The sequence below is a fragment of the Chiroxiphia lanceolata genome, chromosome 10 (assembly GCF_009829145.1).
Source record: "Chiroxiphia lanceolata isolate bChiLan1 chromosome 10, bChiLan1.pri, whole genome shotgun sequence".
Taxonomy (NCBI): Eukaryota; Metazoa; Chordata; class Aves; order Passeriformes; family Pipridae; genus Chiroxiphia; species Chiroxiphia lanceolata.
In genome coordinates, this window is record NC_045646.1 from 22,121,794 (window position 1) to 22,139,899 (window position 18,106).

The 18,106-nt window shown below is 52.3% G+C and overlaps 1 protein-coding gene across 2 annotated transcripts in view; it reads left to right on the plus strand.

Annotated features, from left to right (window-relative positions):
• KY (kyphoscoliosis peptidase) overlaps positions 1–18,106 on the plus strand; it is a 28,138-nt gene that overhangs the window by 4,551 nt on the left and 5,481 nt on the right. Inside the window, exons 1-9 of one of the 2 annotated variants that reach the window (XM_032698084.1) lie at positions 5,798–6,006; positions 6,972–7,034; positions 9,093–9,167; positions 10,751–10,825; positions 10,971–11,012; positions 11,651–11,701; positions 13,451–13,533; positions 13,898–14,006; positions 15,401–15,518. In XM_032698084.1, the coding sequence (XP_032553975.1) occupies positions 5,874–6,006; positions 6,972–7,034; positions 9,093–9,167; positions 10,751–10,825; positions 10,971–11,012; positions 11,651–11,701; positions 13,451–13,533; positions 13,898–14,006; positions 15,401–15,518 (749 nt within the window). In that variant the 5' untranslated portion in view covers positions 5,798–5,873. Of the gene's footprint in view, positions 1–5,797; positions 6,007–6,971; positions 7,035–9,092; positions 9,168–10,750; positions 10,826–10,970; positions 11,013–11,650; positions 11,702–13,450; positions 13,534–13,897; positions 14,007–15,400; positions 15,519–18,106 lie in introns of those variants that run through there. The other variant, XM_032698085.1, reaches the window with a different exon arrangement.

An 18,106-nucleotide genomic window follows, 5' to 3' on the forward strand; every position in this document is an offset into this window, starting at 1 on the left:
TTTCTATTTACCTTTGTCATTGTATCAGAGAATACCAGGTTGGCTGGGCAGAGGAGATAACTGCTTTGTCTATTGGGTCACCAAGAAGGGCTTTGCTCAACTCTGCAGCAGAGAGATGTTGATAAAATGCAAAAAAATAGCACTTTCTGCATCTCCCAGGAAGTGCCATGCCACTTGTTTAATTAGAAGGGGCAAGGCTCCCTCCTGAGTAAACCAGAAATAGACTTCCAGGGAAAAAATAAACTTACCTGGGTATTCTGGGGGACTCTCAGAAAGAACAGCTCTACAATCTCCCCCAGCCTTGCACAGTACAAGAGCCAGAATTTCAGAGGAGGGGTATGTGGAGAAAGCCAGTCTGCTTCGGAGGAGAGACCCCCTTCATATTTAATGCTGGTGTAAGCAGTTAGAGCATATTTTCCTCTCCCCCCTCATTCCTTCACCTATGTCTCCTCACCCATTTATAACCATGCTGCCCATCTCAGATGCACTTGGTGTCGTACATCACCCACATGTCCCAGGGCAGTTTTATGGTAAGTGGTTGATCATAAAACACATTGCCCAAGGGCACAGCTAATGGATAATTTGGGTTACCAGGACACCTTGAAAAAGGATCCCTAAATCCTCTGCAGGGTCACACTGGCCCCCATTGCCTTCAAAGGATGAGTTATTTGAAGGCTACCCACGAATTGATGTCTAATGACTGTGTGCAGCCCAGCCAGGATCCTCATCCAGCAAGGCCAGCAGCAAAACCAAGCCAAGCAGCAGGGCTGAAGGTCAACCAGACAGACAAGGCAGGACAGCTCTGGAGAGCCTGGCAGCCTTTGGTGGCCAATGTCCTGTCAGCAGCACCCTCCCTCCTTCCCTCCCTCCAGCAGCCCAAGTGCTGGGACAGAGGCACCCTGCCCAGCAGAGCCCCATCCAGCTGCCAGGGAAGGAGGAGCTCCCTGCCAGAGTGTGACTCGAGGTGGCTGAGGACACACAGCCACTCCTGCAGGTCTCTGCCATGGGGCATCCACTTTGGTCTTTTCTGTTTTTAAGAAACCTTAGCAAAGCATCTGCCGAATCTCCAGCTGCTGAAGGCTTGTTCTTCAGCAACAAAGCAATGTCACTTGTCACTGAAAAAAGGGAAAGTGGGAGAAACCTGCAGAAATGTTTGCAGTGCTCTCTCTGAGCGCAGAGCTGTGACACTCTCCCTGAGCCACACTCCACTCCTCACCCTGCTCCATGCTCCTCACACAGCTGCTTCCAGCACCTCTGTGCAGGCAGGGTGTCCCCCGGCTCCCTCATGGAAGGAGTGCTGTCCTGTATCACAAGCCAGGGGCCAATCAGGCTTGGCTTTTATCCTCAGCAATCTCACCTGGGATGTAGTACCTTCTGCCAGAGGCTGCCCAGCTGGGGGCAGTTATTTCCCCACAGGAGGTGGAACTCACCTTCAAAGCCGAGTCTCTCTCTGGGGGTCACGCCGTCCGATTCGGTTTTGTGCCGACTCTCATTGTCTCCCTGTCATCTGAACACATCCTTGACCTCTCCAGCAGGGCTATCCCAGCCATCAGTTAGCTTCCCAGTTGTGTGGATACCAGGAAACTGGATACATGGGCTTATAGTTCAGTGGAAAGTTCTGCTGCCGTCTTAAATCATAAAGCACAGCTGCTGACACAGCAGAACTGCAGAGTGAACAGTCTGAGCAGCCTGGGGATGGAAAACGCCGGGAGGAGAATAAGGGCAGCGTCTTGCAGCTCTGCTGGAGAGAGGAAGAAAGGGCAGGGAGGCCAAGAGAGCAGATTAAAACTCACCAGAGTGCAATTGTAATGTGTTACCCACCATGGATGCATCCCGGCATTCCGAAGTTAACTTGCAAGGAGCTGAGATTCAATGTCTGCAAGTGCAAAGTAAAGCCTGGGAAAAAACAAAACAACCCCCAGACTACAAATATATCCACACATGAGAATGGGCTCTGAATGAGCAGTTCTGAGGAGGAGACACATCTTGGGGGTCTGGGTGGACAGTACTGGGAAAACACCCACCTCCTGGATGGTGAACAATGCCAGGCTAATGCTGGGATGGGGCCTGGACAGGAAGGGCAGGGAGAACAGCACAGGAGCCACTGGCACACCTGCATGTGCAGCAGCACCACTGGCCCTGGACAAGGGCTCAGAAGAGGAGGAGCAGCAACAGGGAACAGCCCCTGCAGGAAGGCTCTCCAGCTTGGAGGTGACACTGCTAACTCCTTCCTGGACAGCATGGATGGGAGAAACAGGGATACTCTTCGTCGCAACCCAAGAAGCCGCAAGTGCCAAATGAAAGGCAAAGGTTTCTAAGCAATGAGTAATGATGACCCAAAAGGGTCATCAAGGATGTCAGTACCAAAGTACATTAACGGGGGTTCATCTTAACCTGACTTTGGTGTTGCCTCCAACGGAGTTATGTGCCCAGGCTTCCTCTCCAGGCAGTGGGAAGACTCCACAGCACTGGGATATGACCATCCCCCCGAGGTGGACAGCTAGAGCAGCTCAGGAGAACACGCACTGAGAAGAAGGGCAGCCCTAGCACTTTTTCCATTACCAGTATCTACAACAGCCTTGGAAAAGCACTTGGACACCCTCAATTTCAGCCCCAGCAGGACTAAGGTGTCCAGCAGCCCCTCTCTGGCACGGTGGAGGCAGGATATCTTCCCACCACACCTTCTGCAACCCGCAGCTTTTACAGACTGTTGCAAAGGCAAAACACCTGCACAAGAGTTAAAACTCTTTCCCAGGAACACAGCCTGTAATTTCCCTTTCCACCCAGCGGGATTCAAATAACCTAATTCTTGCTCTACATTCTACTGTCTCTCTCTCCCCCCCATCACCCCTGGAGAAATGCCAGCCATGTGGTAAATACATGTAATCATGGCACTTGGATAGCAGCTCTTTTTCTCCAGCCATTAATTGACCTCCCTGGGATTTAGGTGAACATTTGAAATCCTGCAGGAAGTCCAGCGAGCTGCATTTATTTGAAAATCAACATGGCATTAACAGGCTTTCTCCTTTTCCTTCTCAAAATGCGAATATTTTACCTTCAAAAATATCCTGGCCCATGGAAAGACATTGCTGGTCATTGCCTTATCTCAGGCCAGCAAGGGGGTTCCTGTGCATGGGAAATTCATGGCCATGGAAACTTCTTGGAGCAGGAGGACTCCCTGCTGTAGGGGAGGCAGCAGCACCCACCTCGAGCACAGGCTGTGTCTTCCTCACGGCATGCAGAGAAAAACACCATCAGAAATGTTCCCTTTCCTCTCTCAAGGAAAAAACAGAGGATAAAAGAGAAGGAAAGGAAATGCAAAAGAGCCTTCAAAAACCAACCACCTTCTCCCCGAGGACTGGCATTTCTAGGAAAGCAGAAGCTCCTTTCAGATGCTGTCAGTGTGCTGGGAACACGTGGCTGGATGCAGGTGAGGCCGGCACGGGAAGGCAGCAGAGCTCAGCCCACGGGCAGCCGGGCCAGGAGCACCCAGCTCACCAGGAAGAGAGATAAAATGAGGCTCTGCTGAATCTTACAGCCTGGCAGGAAGGAAAGTGCCAGCAGCCCCCAGAGCAGTGACCGCCACGTGCTGGGCTGTGGAGGCTCCAGCTCAGAGCTGCCAGGGAAGGAACACATCAGCTCAACCTCAGCTGGTGCCATCAGAGCATCCGCACTGAGCTCGGCTCAGGGTCCCAGCGTGGCCAGGGCTGCACCCCTGAAAACCTGCTTTTACCAACATCCCCAGACAGACCTTTTTTCTTTGTGTTGTCACTGAGCCACCACCTCTCTGGAGCTGGAGAGGAATGAGGGCAAGAGCAGATCTGGAGGAACAGCAAAGCCAGGACACACAGGGAAATCCCTGTGGGTGGGAGGCAGGAGCAAAGCGAAGAGGCTTAGAGCAGAATTTGGTGCAGGGCTGAGGGGAGACCAGATTTAAGATTCAGCCATGCCAATGAGTAGTTCAGGAGATCAGACTGTCCCACCTGGGACATGAGGGAGAAGGGCCCAGAGGGCCAAGGGCTGCACCCCAGAGGAGTGGCTGGGGAGGAAAGGGTGCTCCGTGCTGGGCAGGAACGGGCAGGAGCTGCAGGGCTCAGTGACAGGTGAGAGGGGAGTGCTAAAGGCCAACAGGCAGATGGCAAAAGTGTGATTAGAAAGTCACTCCAGCCATAAATCTTGGGGACCTGGAGACGGGCAAGCCCCAGATGGCTTGGAAAGTCTGCCCGGTGGAGCCCAGCACAGCTCAGCATGCATCTGGCCCTTCTCCTCACCAGGTTTAACCACCTCCAGCCAGCTCCTCATGGCCAGAGCTGAACTAGGAACCCCTGAAGCTGAAACCACTCCAATGAGCAAACTAAAAACAAAACCACTACCTGGACTAACAACAACACTATCATCCATCCCATCACGGAACTCTCGCTGCATTATTGGGAGTTACATGCACATCCCATTCCTGACACTCCCCTCCTGGCAGGGGTGCTGTGGCACCATCCAGGGGGGCACAGAGGGTGCAGGATGGTGCAAAGATGCACCAGCAGAGCTGGGTGGAGGAAGGCTCCCCGTGGCCACGCACGCTATTTCTGGATATGCTGAGGAGCTGCTCAGGGCTGGATTTGCAGGCGAGGACGGGGGCGTATCAGCTGTCCCTGCTTTGGAAGGGGCTCAGGAACAGCACAGGGGCAGGAGATGGGGAGGGAACAGGATTTATATGGAGATCCACGGGGAAAACCCGTGCCTCCAAACATAGTAACATAACACCAGGTAGTAGTACCAGCTCCTGCCTGTGGATCCAGGACAACAACTTTCCCCACGCGCAGCCAGAGGAGCCCACTGCTCTCTCACTCCTACCTGAAAAGCAACACCCACAAAAAGCACCCCGCCCATGCCAAGCTCCCGAACCCCCTCTCTGCCAGTGGGTGCCTCCTGCAGCCATTCCCAAAGCTGCCAGAGAGCCCTTCAGCCCACAGGTGCTGTAGCTCCCCCGGGACCCCCGGCCAAGCCAGCGGGGGTTTGGCAGCACGGCCGGGACAGGGGCCAGGGGTAAAATTAGAAAGCCTGTCCCTGCCAGCCCCTGCTGCGACCTGCAGGGACCAGCTGAGCCCAGTTGCTAACCTGCACTGTAACCCTTCATGTCCCCTCTCCTGGAGGCTGGGACGGTTACTAGAAAGCCAGGGATTTACAGGGCTTTCCTTTTTGATCAGTCGTCTCCAGCTACCCCAGAGAGCCGGGCTCAAGGGCTGATGAAGCAGAGGGAGCTGGGTTTTTCGGATCCTTTGGGACAGTAAGGATTACACCCTGCAATTCCCATCACTGCTGTCCCTTTGCACACCGGCCAGCCCTGCAAAGACTGATCCTCCCTGCTGCACAGGCTCGTGCCTGCTCTCCATCCAGCCCCTTGGCCCCACCGCTGCCCTCCTGCCGCAGTTATTGTTATTATTTGCGCTCCTAAGCATCCTTTGAGTTCTGCCGGGGGACAGGATCCAAAGAGAAAGCCTTTTAAGGATTTGTGCCAGCGCCGGGAAGCGAATCCCCCTCAGCGAACAGCGGTGCTGGGGGATTTGAGTGTAGACAAGTGCTTAAAGCCGAAAAGGGCAGCGAGGGGAGGGAGCCGGGGGCACGCTCTGAAACCAGACCCCCCCGCCCAAAACGCAGCTCCTTCCTCTGCTTTAGGAAACGGATCCCTCCTGCGATTTCCTTTCAAAGGTGACTTGTAACCTCTTCATTAGGGTCGGCTTTGGCAGAGCCCTGATGGTGCAGCTGGCAGGGCCGGGGCTGCGGCTGGGCGGGAGCGCGCTCGCCTTTCCAAGGCTGGGAAGCAAAGCCGGCCGCTCGCTGCAGCGGCAGCTCGGCGGGAGCGCCCCGGCCATGCACTGATGGGTACCATGGACTTTAAGACAGACCCCAGTGCAGTAACCATCAACCTACTGCTCATTGTGCGCCCTGAGGAGGCAGCGAGCAAGGAGAAGGGGCAGCGAGAGGGGCACAAGGGAGGCGGCCGAGGCGCAGGTAACGTCCCACCTGCGGCGGGGCGAGGCGGGGAGGGCTGCGGGCGCAGACGGCAAAGAGAAGCAGCAGCTTTGCAGCGGGGATTGGGCTTCCCCCCCCCCCTCTTTCTCCTCTTTGCAGACATGCTGCAAACCCCCAGACGTGCAGCTGTTTTGGCAGAAGCCCGGCGTGCCCGCTCCGGCGCTCCCGGTGCAGCGGAGCCTCGCCCGTGCAATGCCCGAGGCTCGGTCCGGCTCCGGGGCGCGCAGCCCAGGCTGCAGGAGGAGCAGGGGACACGCACAGGCACTAATCCGAGGACCGTGTTTGCACCTTGCTGTGCCCTGCAGTGGCCCCGAGGTGCCTCCACGGGCTCTCCCGGCTGTGCGAGGGGAGCAGGGAGAGGGCTCGGCACCCCGCACGGTACCTACTGCACCGGAGTACAGGGTAAAACTGTTTTGTCTGCAGCGTGCCCGGGCTTTGTCTCGATCACTGTCCTGAGCCATTTATAGCTGCAGCTTGGGACGGCGTCCCTGGCCCAGCTCCTATCCTGCAGCGGGTCTTCCAAAAAGCCACGGCTGTGCTCTGCAACTGTAAGGGGACCCTCCCTGCAGAAGTAAAGGGAGGAGAAGAAATATTCCTGTTCTAAAACCTTGGGGAGAAGCTGGATTTTCAGGCAACCAGTCCCAGGCTAACAAGGATAGGCAAAGCTATCACAAAAGTTGTGTTCATGTTTCATCGAACACAGCACTCAGCACCTGCCCATCAAAGTGACTTAGATCTGGACTATTGCACTTTCTGCCTCTCAGTATTTAGAACAAGAACTGCACTCAATGCAGCAGGTGAGACAGGGAGGGTGGACCCCGATGACACCTGAGTTCAGCTGGGTTGATGGGTTACATAAGAGGGTTTGGCGTGTTTGTCTCCAGACAGTGCCAGCACCTCACTCCAGGAGGACACCCTGCCAATCTCCTGTTTCTGTCTTACAGGTCTGGAGGATGATGGCAATGGAAACAGCAGATCACAGCCACCTCAGAGGAGAGACCTTAATGGTATGTGAATGTCCCTCTCTACTGATAAACCCACCCCAGCACACACAGCCCAAAGCCCTCAGCACCCAGCTGTGCCTCTGGAGCACAAATGTGCTTCAACCAACCCATCCCTTTCCAGGGGGCTTCAGTGGAGGCACACAGAGGGCTTCCCATGTGCCATGGGAAGTGCCCCCTCCGTGCTCTCCTCTGCCCCGTGGGCAGGAGGGACGTTGGTGGCACTGCCAAGCCCCCGCACACCCGTCTGCAGGGACTGTCCTGCCACGGAGCTCATTCGTGTTACAGGTACACGGAGCTCTTACGTTTCACAGCCAGCTGATGGCAGGGGAAATTCAGTGCCCCAAATCACTCAGGTTGCAGACAGAGCTTCCAGAGACTTCCCCAGCACTCACACAGCTTAGGCAGGGTGTGGGATGTGGAAGGGGAGGAACCTTTGGGGTCTCAACCATCTATCCACCAGTCTTTTCTTCATCTCCCTCACTCAGAGAATGAGCACAAGGCAGGTGTGATTCCTATCCAGGAACAATGGGACTGCTAGCCCTGGATGTTCCCCTGCCAATTCCCAATCCCCTGCCCTGAAGCAGTTCAGGAGGAACATGACCCCAGGACTGTAGTGCAAGAGGATAGAACAGTTCTTAGGGAAGGGGTCAGACCATCCCACCTGCTTTCCTGGTAGTCTAAGCCTAACATGGTGTTTAGCAGAGAAAGCCGTGGGCAAAGGTAGAGCAAGACACTTAATTCTCATGGTACCAGATAGTAGATTTTAGCTACACCAAGGAGGCCATGCAATAGCAGCGTGCAAAAGCCACGGCTGCTCCCAGCAGAATGCTCAGCAGGAGCCCTGTTCCAAGTCCCTCTGAAATCAGTGGTGGCTGGAGGGTGCTCACAGTCTGGGAACAAGCAATATTTCATGGCAAGGCAGTACTTTGAGGGTTTTTACAAACCAGGTAACAAAAGCCTCTGCTCTGGGAAGTAAATAAATATTCTGCACTCTCTCCCTCCATCATGCTCAAGAGGGTCTGCAACCAGAGCTGCAGAGCAGAGTCAGAGCCTCCTATATGAGAGGATGGTATTTATTGATCATTTCCCACTCCAAATTAATGGCAGGAGTATTTAGGATGCACATGGGAATCCTTCCCTCGCAACTCTACCTTAGGCACTGTTTAAGCCCCTGTGAGGATTGTTGAGGAATTCAGACACCAGAGGAGCTCTGGCTCCTCTGGCACCACAGGGGTTAATGAATTCCCCTTCAATCAGCCACATCAGTGTCCTGATGAAGCCTCTGACACCCCTGGTGCTGCCACAGTATTTTCAAACATATAATCCCCAAGCCCACTGAGGCAAAGGGGCTGTGGCCCCACTCCACAAGATCCCATCACTCTGGGGCTGACCCTTGTCACAGCGACACAGCACGAGAGGTGCCTGGACAAGCTGTGAAATCCAGGTTGCTCTGGTGCTGGTCTCTGCTGGCTGGTGGGATGGTGATCCCACAACACTTTGGAAAAGAGCGAGGGATCACCCTGGCCAACATGCACCCTGCCTCTGGCAAGGCTGGAGCACGGGAGCAGTGTGGGAATGAGGGCTCAGTGTCACCTGGCATTTGCTGCCGTCAGCACAGCCCAGGGAGCAGATCTGTGCTGCCCCGGGCACACCAGGTGCTTCCCACACCTCCCTCTGCTCCAAGGATTCCCGGGCCAGCCAGCATTGCAGAGACAGCCAGGGGCTCCCAGAGGGGACAGATGAAGACGAGGATGACACTGAAAACCACACCAACGCTTCACCTCCAAGCCCCCAGCACTGTCCTTTCCTCCCACCTACCCCTTCAAACACCCGTGCCCAAGCTCCTGACCTGCACCCTGAGCAGCAGCCTGGGCTGGCACATCCCCCTGGAGTGGGGTCAGGCACCCCTGGGCAACTGGGTTTTGAAGCTGGAGGACAGGGTTGAGTTTTTGGGGTCGTTACTTACTTTGCTGCTGAGCAAGGGCAGGGATTTAACCCCCCTCCATGCCTGGCACCTCTGCTCTCCCCGAGGCACTGAGATGTTTTCCTTTGTGCGACCAGGCTGGCGTGTCTCCGGGCAGCCCTGGGAGCAGACAAAACCCAAGACAAAACCCATCACTTCGGGCTCTGACAAAGGTAAGTCGTGACCCAAGAGACAGAGCAGACCCCCAGTGAGCTGCCAACAAGCTTTTTCTCTAATGAAATAACCTCAGGATACCCCAAAAGGGAGATAAAACCCCAACCTGGGCCAGCTGCACCCACAAAGCACTTGCTGGCCAAAGACTTATCTGGCCACACAGCACAAGGAGAAGAACAAGTGTTTCTTTGAGCAACCTGGTATAGTGGAAGGTTCCCCGTCCATAGCAGGAGGTTGGAATAAGAGAAGCTTTAAGGTCCCTTCTGTTCGAAACCATTCCATGATTCTATGATTCTTTATGAGGATGTCTTGATCAGGAATAGCAAAAAAAGTCATAAAAACATCAGTGACCATTTCATACCACTAGTTTTTAAAGCAAAGGATGTAGAACTTTGAAAAATTCCTGTGGAATTACATTTGTCATTTGTTAAATGACTTTTAAACTCACTGGGAGAAGGCATTCTTCAATGGCAAGTCTGTTTTTTGAAAACTAAGAATTTTAATGTATGGGCAAAAACCCAGACACTGGAAGTTGGTGAGAAAACCCACAAGAACCCAAAGCTGTAAAATAATCATGAGAAATAGAAAAGGACCCCTGAAAATATAAAAAACTTCAAGGAAATCAAACCATTTGCAGGATTCATCCCTTTGAGAAATAACTTCACTTATCTTTGAATTAACTGACAAAACACCCCAGCCAGCTGTGATCTTGACACCCTGATACCTGCACCACCCCAGAACTGAGGTCAAGCTCTAGTGTTTAGGGGTTTTACAGCTTTTTTTACCTTCTGCTTTTGGAGCTTAAAGGACATCAAACCTCTCTGCATAATCCCAGGAGAAACCTCACTTTTCTAAAGTTAAATGCTATGGAAAAACTTATTCTTTGATGAAAGTGCAGATTCCCACCTAATTAGCCAGTTCCAAGAGCTGACTTTCAAGGAAAACCCCAAATGTTATGAGATTCCTGATAAAATTGGAGGTGGTATCACTGCATGGCAGCCCCAAGGTGCATTAACATCTTGACCTTGTCTCCCAAGTAACCTCTGTCTGATCTGAAACAGGAGCCCAGGAGCACATTGTGCTCCTCCAGGGAACCTCAGGGGCTGCAACACCTCCTGAAATACCTGCCCAAAAAATGCAGTCTCTGTCAAAAAAATTGATGTAGTTCTTATAAGACACTCCCTAACTTTTTCCCTTGTATTTCTCTCTCTGGAACTTTAAAGACCAAACTCCAGTTTCCACAGGAGGTTGTTCTGGAGCATCATGACACAACTGGACCTGGCTCTGCCAGGACACTGCCTTTTACAGGCCTTTGCCAGACATTTTAGTATCACAAGTCAAACCATTTTCATCGCTCCAAGCCTTTTTCTGTTTAATTCCAAGAAAAATCAATGAAAGACATTGATTCTCTACTTTCCACAGCTCCATCAAGAGCTCTTTAATATGGCGATAAACCTTTGCAATCACCAGAGCTGCTGCTCTGTCTGAAGTTAAGAGCTGCCTCAGCAGGCAATCCTGCCCTTCTCCTCCAAATCCTGGTTAGCTTTCCATTTCTTAGGGAGTTTATCATCATTTCTTCCAGGAACCCAAGTGACAGTGGAAATTCATTCTGAGGATACCCCCCTCAAACCCATCAGGATACTCTCCTTGGAAAAAGGTACATTCCCTGGCTTTAAGCCCTGGCAGAGGCTGAGAGCATCCTTCCCTCCCTGTGCAGAAGCCGGGGAGCTGGAGGGGACGCTGTGCCCCTGCAGCCGGGGCAGGGCTGTGCTCATCCCACTCACTGTGCCGGGTTCTTGCAGGTTCCCAGCGGCTTCCTGGCCTGAGAGGACACAACAACAAAGGTGAGGCTCTGCTCTACCACCGCACGTCTCCAAGCCATCCCTCACCCGGGAAGCTGCTCCCAGGAGGACGCGGGCTCCTCCTGCCCGTCGGGAGGCTCCTGAGAGGTCGCCAACCCCGTTCTCCCTGACAGGCAGATGCTGCTGGCTCCTGCCCATGCCTGAGGCTTGAGGAGCAAAATCCTTCTGCTCCTGAGGAGGGGGGGGTCTCCTCCTCCTCCAGCCCTGGCACAAGGCAGGTGCTGACAGTCTGGGGGCCGTGGGGTCTCTCAGAAACCCTCCAGCGGCCGCAGAGCTCTCCGTGGGGTTATAACCTGGCAGCTCTGGAGCTCAGCTCTCCCCACTCCACGCCTGGGGGGGTTGGCCATGGTGGGCAGGGGTTTGACGTCCCCAGCCCTCGGGCTAGAACAGGAGATGCCTGATTGCTGGGGAATGTGGCCTCGGTGGGATGGCAGGGAGGAAACCCGGAGCACACTCCGCAGGGTGCTGACATCCATGTCGGAATGCAAGGGAATGGGCAAAGAAGAGCCTCAATTCCTGCTTTTTCCACCCAGTCCTGCTCCCCAGAACCACCTATTTCTGCTTCTCTTTTCTCCCCTGCCAACAGCTTCCCACCTCACGCTCCCTTCTCCACTTTGCAGGTTTCCAGGGAACCGAGGCCCCGCGGCCACCGGGAGCAAAAGACCTGCACGGTAACTCTTTTACCACAAGCGGCGTTCAGCTTCCCAACCCCCTGCCCGTCGGGATGGCTGATGGGGGCGGCTTTGGGAACATCACACTGTGCCCAAGCCCTTCCCAAGGCTCCACAGCCAGGGAAGGCTCCTCAGCAGAGAAACAACCCAGACTAACTGCACATCACTGCAGATCCCACTCCTACATGGAGCTGTGCCTCTATAACCTGGCAAAGACAACCCTGACAACCAAATTTAAAAAAACAAACAAACAAACAAAAAAACCAAACAAAAAACCCCAAAACAAACAAACAAAAAAAAATCCCCTTCCCAAAAGACAAAAAGTAATTTTCAAAGCTGTATAGAGGGGGAACCTTTAAACATGTAAATCTGCTTCCTCTCTCTTTGGGTCAGTGTAACAGCCCCTTTTCAGGGAAAACACAGATAAACAAACAAGCTTGATACAGAAACACAAATTTTTGCATACAGGCCACCCATGCACATCCCTGTGCCTGCGTCCCACCTGGCAGGTAGCACTGGAACTGGGATGTGAGATGTCCCCAAAACCCCTCCCTGGGGCAGAGGTTTCCCAGAAGAGCAGGGCTCACCTTAAGAACACACCTTTGCAAGTCAGGAATAGACCTTCTGGCCACCCCCACAGTGGGCTGGAGCCTGGGCCAGAGGCTTGGTTTGGGGAGCTGGAGGGGGAGCAGGGAATGAATACAGATTCCAGAGGCACTGCTGGCTTCTCAAGTGGGACAGGAGGCTCTTGGAGCCTCTCGTGCATCCTGCTCCCAGCACTTGCTGAGCAGGCAGAGGAGGGTCCCACTTGCCTAAGCAGGGTCACAAATAAAGCTGAAGTGACCAGCTGTGCCCAACCCCAGCCCAAGGCAATCCACTGCTCCAGGCAAACAGCAGCTCCACTGCACTGTTCATTCACCTCTCCCAGCACTCAGGAGTCACACAAGAGTGTTTGCACTTCAGGATCTCTTAAATCCTTTTTTCCAGAGAAATAACAATCCTATGGAGAGAGCTAGAGGAGTTGTCTCAATCCTGAACAGCTCTGACAGCACAGGACAGGGGAGAGATGGTTGTAGCACTCAGTTCTCCTCTCACCAGCCAGCAGAGCAGGGAGGGCTGAGGTTCAGGCTCACCGATGGGAGACAGCACTGTCAGCTCATTCTAGGACTGTTAAAAAAATCAGGTATCTCATTAATTAGGGCAAGTTATTAACCCTTTGTTCACACTGAGGAGAACCAGGGGCCTGAAGCCTGCAAAGACACAGAGAGAGGGTGAGGTACAGTTGTTTCAGACCAACTGCTCCCAGTGTGACATTCCTCATGGGCCTGAATTCCTGCAGAATCATGGCCCTTTACCATGCAAAACTCCTGGGCAAATCCAGATATTTTATGTGCTTTTTAAGAAATGAAGTTTTTTCCAGGGCTTGCACAGCACAGATTTTCCCTGCCAGTTCTCCATTGTATCTCCTGCCCCTCCATACGATATCCTGGGATTTCCTATGCTGTTATGCAGTGCCAAAGTCACAGAGGCAGCTCCCACTCCAGCACTGCCCAAATTCTAGCAGACTAGACAGGATGGCTCCTGCTTTCCATGCAGCTGGCAGGGACCTCCTGCGGGTGCCCTCGTGTCCTCTGCTCCCTAAGCACCCGCTGATGGATTCCGCCCTGAGCTCTGTCCCCTTCTTCAACCACACAGCCAGGAAAAACACACCCTCCCTTCCCAAAACAATGACAACTCGTTTCTTCCCAGCGTATCCATGGGACAAATCCTCTTTGAAATCCATGCCAGTAGATCTGCAGCAATTTAAGAAGCTGGATGACTACGCATTAAAAGTAAGTCTTGCTTTTGCCTCTGTCCTCCTCCCAGTTCCCCTCCGGGGACGTTCCATGAAACCTGGCTCCCAGAACTGACACCAGCTTAGGCTGAGCTATGGGGCAACGGCCTCAAAATCTCCCAAACAAGTGAAAAACCATTTCCCTGCAAACATTAGCAGAGAGATCCCACACTAGGAGGGAACTATAACCAAAAATACACGGACCTAGAATTGTAGTTCCATTGTTACGGAAACGGGAGGCAGAGGAGTCTCCGGCAGTTGGGGTCTCACTGGTTTCAGAAGAATAAGGGAGTGGGGAGGACAGGAGATCTACCACAGAGATTTCTTCCCCATGACCAATGCAGTGCTTCCTCCTCACACAGGTGAACGTCAAGAGCAGCGTGGAGGACCTTGTCAAAGCCCTGCTTAAACAAGCCCGGACTGAGCTGGAAAAGGTCCGAGCCATATGGATGTGGATATGCCACCACATAGGTAGGCTGAGATCTTCAATGGAAAATAAGGCTGTTGCTGGAAGTTTGTACCTGTGGGCTAGTTCCATGTGGTGGGTGGAAGGAAGGCTTTCTGGAGGTGTTTACCTCAGGTATATATATCCTGAGGTTTTCTCATCATGCAAAGTTATCTATCCTGGAAGAGCACTGACAATATAAACTCCTTTCCTGGGTGGATTTTCAGTGTGAGCACTGCTCCCTGGGCACCTCTTCCCACCCAACTCAATCCCATGATGGGCTGCTGTCCCTATGCAGCAGTAGCACTGACCATTATCTTAGCTGCCATTTCTGGCATAAATACAGAGCTGGGTGCAGCCAGCCAGCTCTGCACACCCCTCAGAGTGCTCCATGGCTTTGCTGGAGGCCAGTGAACAGCCCTGGTGGAACAGCCAGCCTGTCCCAGCACCTCAGAGCCGACAGTGGGGAGGCACCAGCCGAGCCCCTCGGATAAAAGACAAGCAGTGGCAGCATTTCATCAGAGCACACACACAGGCACAGAGCCTGCTGCCACCTTTCCTTCCCCTGCCCCAGCACTGAGGGGAGGCTGAAGCAGCTGATGCAGCATTTCTGAGAGCTTTGTCAGAAAAATACGTCCGTATTTTAAGAAAGAGGTTGTGGACACGGCCAAGGTTGGTGGGCATTGAATTAACCTTCCCAGACCGGTTCCTCAAGCTCTGCCTGAGGGAGCCCTGCTGTGCTGCTTTTCTGCATTCATTCCAACAAATCAAGAGTTCTTATGCTTCCAGGTATTAATATGACCAGGCTGGACTGGGCTTGGAGCAACCCAGTCTGGTGGAAGGTGTCCCTGCCCACGGCAGGGGGTTGGAATGAAATGGGCTTTAAGGTCCCTTCCAACCCCAGCCACTCTCAAATTTTATGACTCACTTGCAACAAATCACTTCAGGTATTTCCCAACAAGCTGCTTTCTAGGTATTTTTAAGACAAATTGCACATAAAGAGTGCAAAAAGCTCAGTGGTTTCCTTTGAGGTAACACCAGTCTGATTCCTTCAAATGCAGAGTGCTCTGGTTTTTACTGGGAACTCTTGAGACTGTAGATCCTCCACACGAGGGCAATCTCTGGGGATGCCCACTTCCCTCCCCCCCGCAAAAAAAAAAAATAAAAAAAATCAAGAGTTTTCCTCCCATTTGGATTCAAGTGCTAAACCCCAGCCCAGGCTCAGAGCACAGGGTGATGAGGGGCAGAGCCCTCCCTCTGCCCCCAGCACCGTCCCCAGCACGTGCCACCGCTCCCTTCTCTCCCCTCTCTCCGCTCGCGCTCACGGAGACGAAAAGCAACCCGAGCGCTGCTCCTGCTGCCCATCGATCCCACCGCCCCAGGCCTTTGCATGAACTTTTGCCTGTGTTCCCTCCTGCAGAATACGACGTCGTGGGCTACCACAACAAAAGCCAGCTGTCGAGCAAGGCCGAGGATGTGCTTCAGATGGGGAAGAGCATTTGCGAGGGCTACGCCGAGCTCTTCGAGCAAATGTGCAGGTAAATTAACTTCAGAAACATTCAGTGCCAGGGAGAGTTAACATTCCCTGTCATCTCCGTGCCTATCCTGTCTGCCTTTGCATTGACTGATGTGACTTTAAGCAGGACACGGAACTTCAGCTTTCAAGCCATGCTGTGGAAAAACAGCAAGTCCTAGAAAGGTCAATTTTGCTCCCTCCTCCACTCTCTCCACTCCCCTCCCCAGCATAATTTACTTGGTGCCATCTGCTGAGCTTCGCATTGCATTAACATAATGGCAGATGAAAACACGGAGCTAATTTGATTAGAAGAACTAGGATTTTCCTTGGAGTATCTGGATGTGAAGGTTAAAAGCGGAGCAAGACTTGAACAAGGAGCGCTGTCTGCAACGTGCTCCCGTGGAAGAGGTATGCACACACCCAGAAGGAGCTTTCCCCAAACCCTCTGGAGATCTCTGTCCCTTCCAGAAGCACCACAGGGACACTCACGCTGTTTTCTGAGGCCAATCTCAAGGTGCATCACCACTGAGGGCAATAATGCACTTCCCATTTCATAGCTACCCTGGCATTTAATGGCTAAAAGCCATTCTCCTGCCTACAAAACCTCATGGACTTCACTGGGGATTAGTCCCATAAATTTCCCTCCCAACAGAACTTTACAATCACAAATCACACAAGAGGCAGCCCCTTCCTTGGCAGGGAGCACGGGGGCCTTGCAGATGGATGCAGCCCAAATCCCTTCTCCCTCACATCTCTCCAATCCAGTAAGGAAAGGAGATGGCTGTAGCACAAGGCAACCCTCAAATGCCACAGCAAGGAGCAACATCTCTCCTCTCCCAGCACCTCTCCTCTCCCAGGAGTTTGCCTGGGATGAGTAGTGAAAGCAAGGAAGGTGCCTGGTGAGTTTGGGGACCAGCCTTATGCAGAAGTGTTGTCCAAGAGAAAACTGGACCTGATGACTCAGGGACATGAGACTGGAAGGGACTTCCTACAGCAATCCTAAGAGGGTGGCTTGTGAGGTGGCTCTCCCAGGGAGCACCTTCCATGTACAAGATTTCCTTGGAAAAATCAAAGACCAGTTGTTAATCACATGTGTAAGTAACAACTGGTTTTCCACACCATCCCAAAAGTTTTGGGAAGGTTTTCACCACAAAAGCTACAGGGAAAAGAGAGGTTTAAAGAAAACCAACATACTGGAGAGTGCTTCCAACCAACAACATATCCCATGATATGTATTTGGTCCCTTCCAACCCAAACCATTCTATGATATTGTAACTTGCTTTCTAAAGAGTAACATAAAGAAATAGGATGGTGACATATGAATTTATAGCTGCATCTTATGGAACAGTTATTAACAGTTGAGGGAGGAGGAAATTTGCATCTGTTCATTAAAAAGCATATGTTTAGTTCATTAAAAGCACTAATCTTGCCAAGGATATTTCTGACTATTTAAAGGTGCTGTTGATTTACTCATAATTCCTCAGTTCCAGATTGATTAGTCACTATGTGATTCAGGAAACCTCCCAGTCAAGCAGCCTATTATGTTGTCAAATACTGTTGTCATTTAGCTAAATGTTTAGCTCCTTTCCTGAAATACTGTACCCACAGATAACACCCCTTTCTTGCACAGGCATCTCCTCATCCCTTCTTCCCGTGCTCTCTTCAAGTCTTACACTGAGTTTAAGCAGAAAGACAAGAGGCAAAGAGCAGTTATCTCACAGGGAGGTTTTTCAGAGCCAAGTTTTGGGGGAAAAAAAAAAAGGTGTGTTATCATGCCTTTTTTACCTAGCTCCTGTGAGGGAACTTGAACAAACAACCCAATTTGCCAGTCACCAGGAGTCCCCCTAAAGGTCCTGTCAAAGTCAATGTCTGACACTGATTGAGTCTTACTTGTCCCAGTGCCAGAGGGAACAATTCCTGTTGCAGACACAACTCTGTCACCTCTGAGCACAGCTTTGGCAGCCTGACTTCTTCCCATTAGCTGAGACTCCTGTCACAGAGGAAAGGTGGGCACAGACAGTGGGAAGCTGTCCATGAAACATCACTTTCCAAATATCAGATGTGATTGCAATGAATGCAAACATGGGCTCCTGACCAATATTTCAGCAGCATTTATCAAGAGCTGGCTTCTCATCTGACAAGCAAACCTGAGGAGGTAGCACAGCCGAGTGAATCAGGGAGTGTAAATTCACAAATTCAATTTAGGGCAAACCCAGCAGCCTGGATTTAGGGAGAGACTCACTCACCAGGATTAGTGATGAAGGCACAACAATTACTTTCCCAGGAGAGGTTCCAGCGGCACCTCTGGGAGCAAAGCTGGCTGCACTGCCTACAGTGGATCAGCCCACTGAGCTGCTCCTTCTTCAGAACCAGCCTGTAAATAATTCAGGTTTCACAGCCTCTTGCCTCTCCCGTTTCCTACGGTCAGAACCTTTCCCTCTTTTCAGGTACAGAGACATACACCTACCTACCACAAAGACAAACCATTCTCTCCCCCTGGAGAAGCCAGATTTGCTCCTTTCTTAGAGGAAATTATCAAAGTCAACCTAAAATCAAAGGGAACAAGGTGCCATTGAATCCTGGGGATTACCTGTAGCAAGATCCAGACTA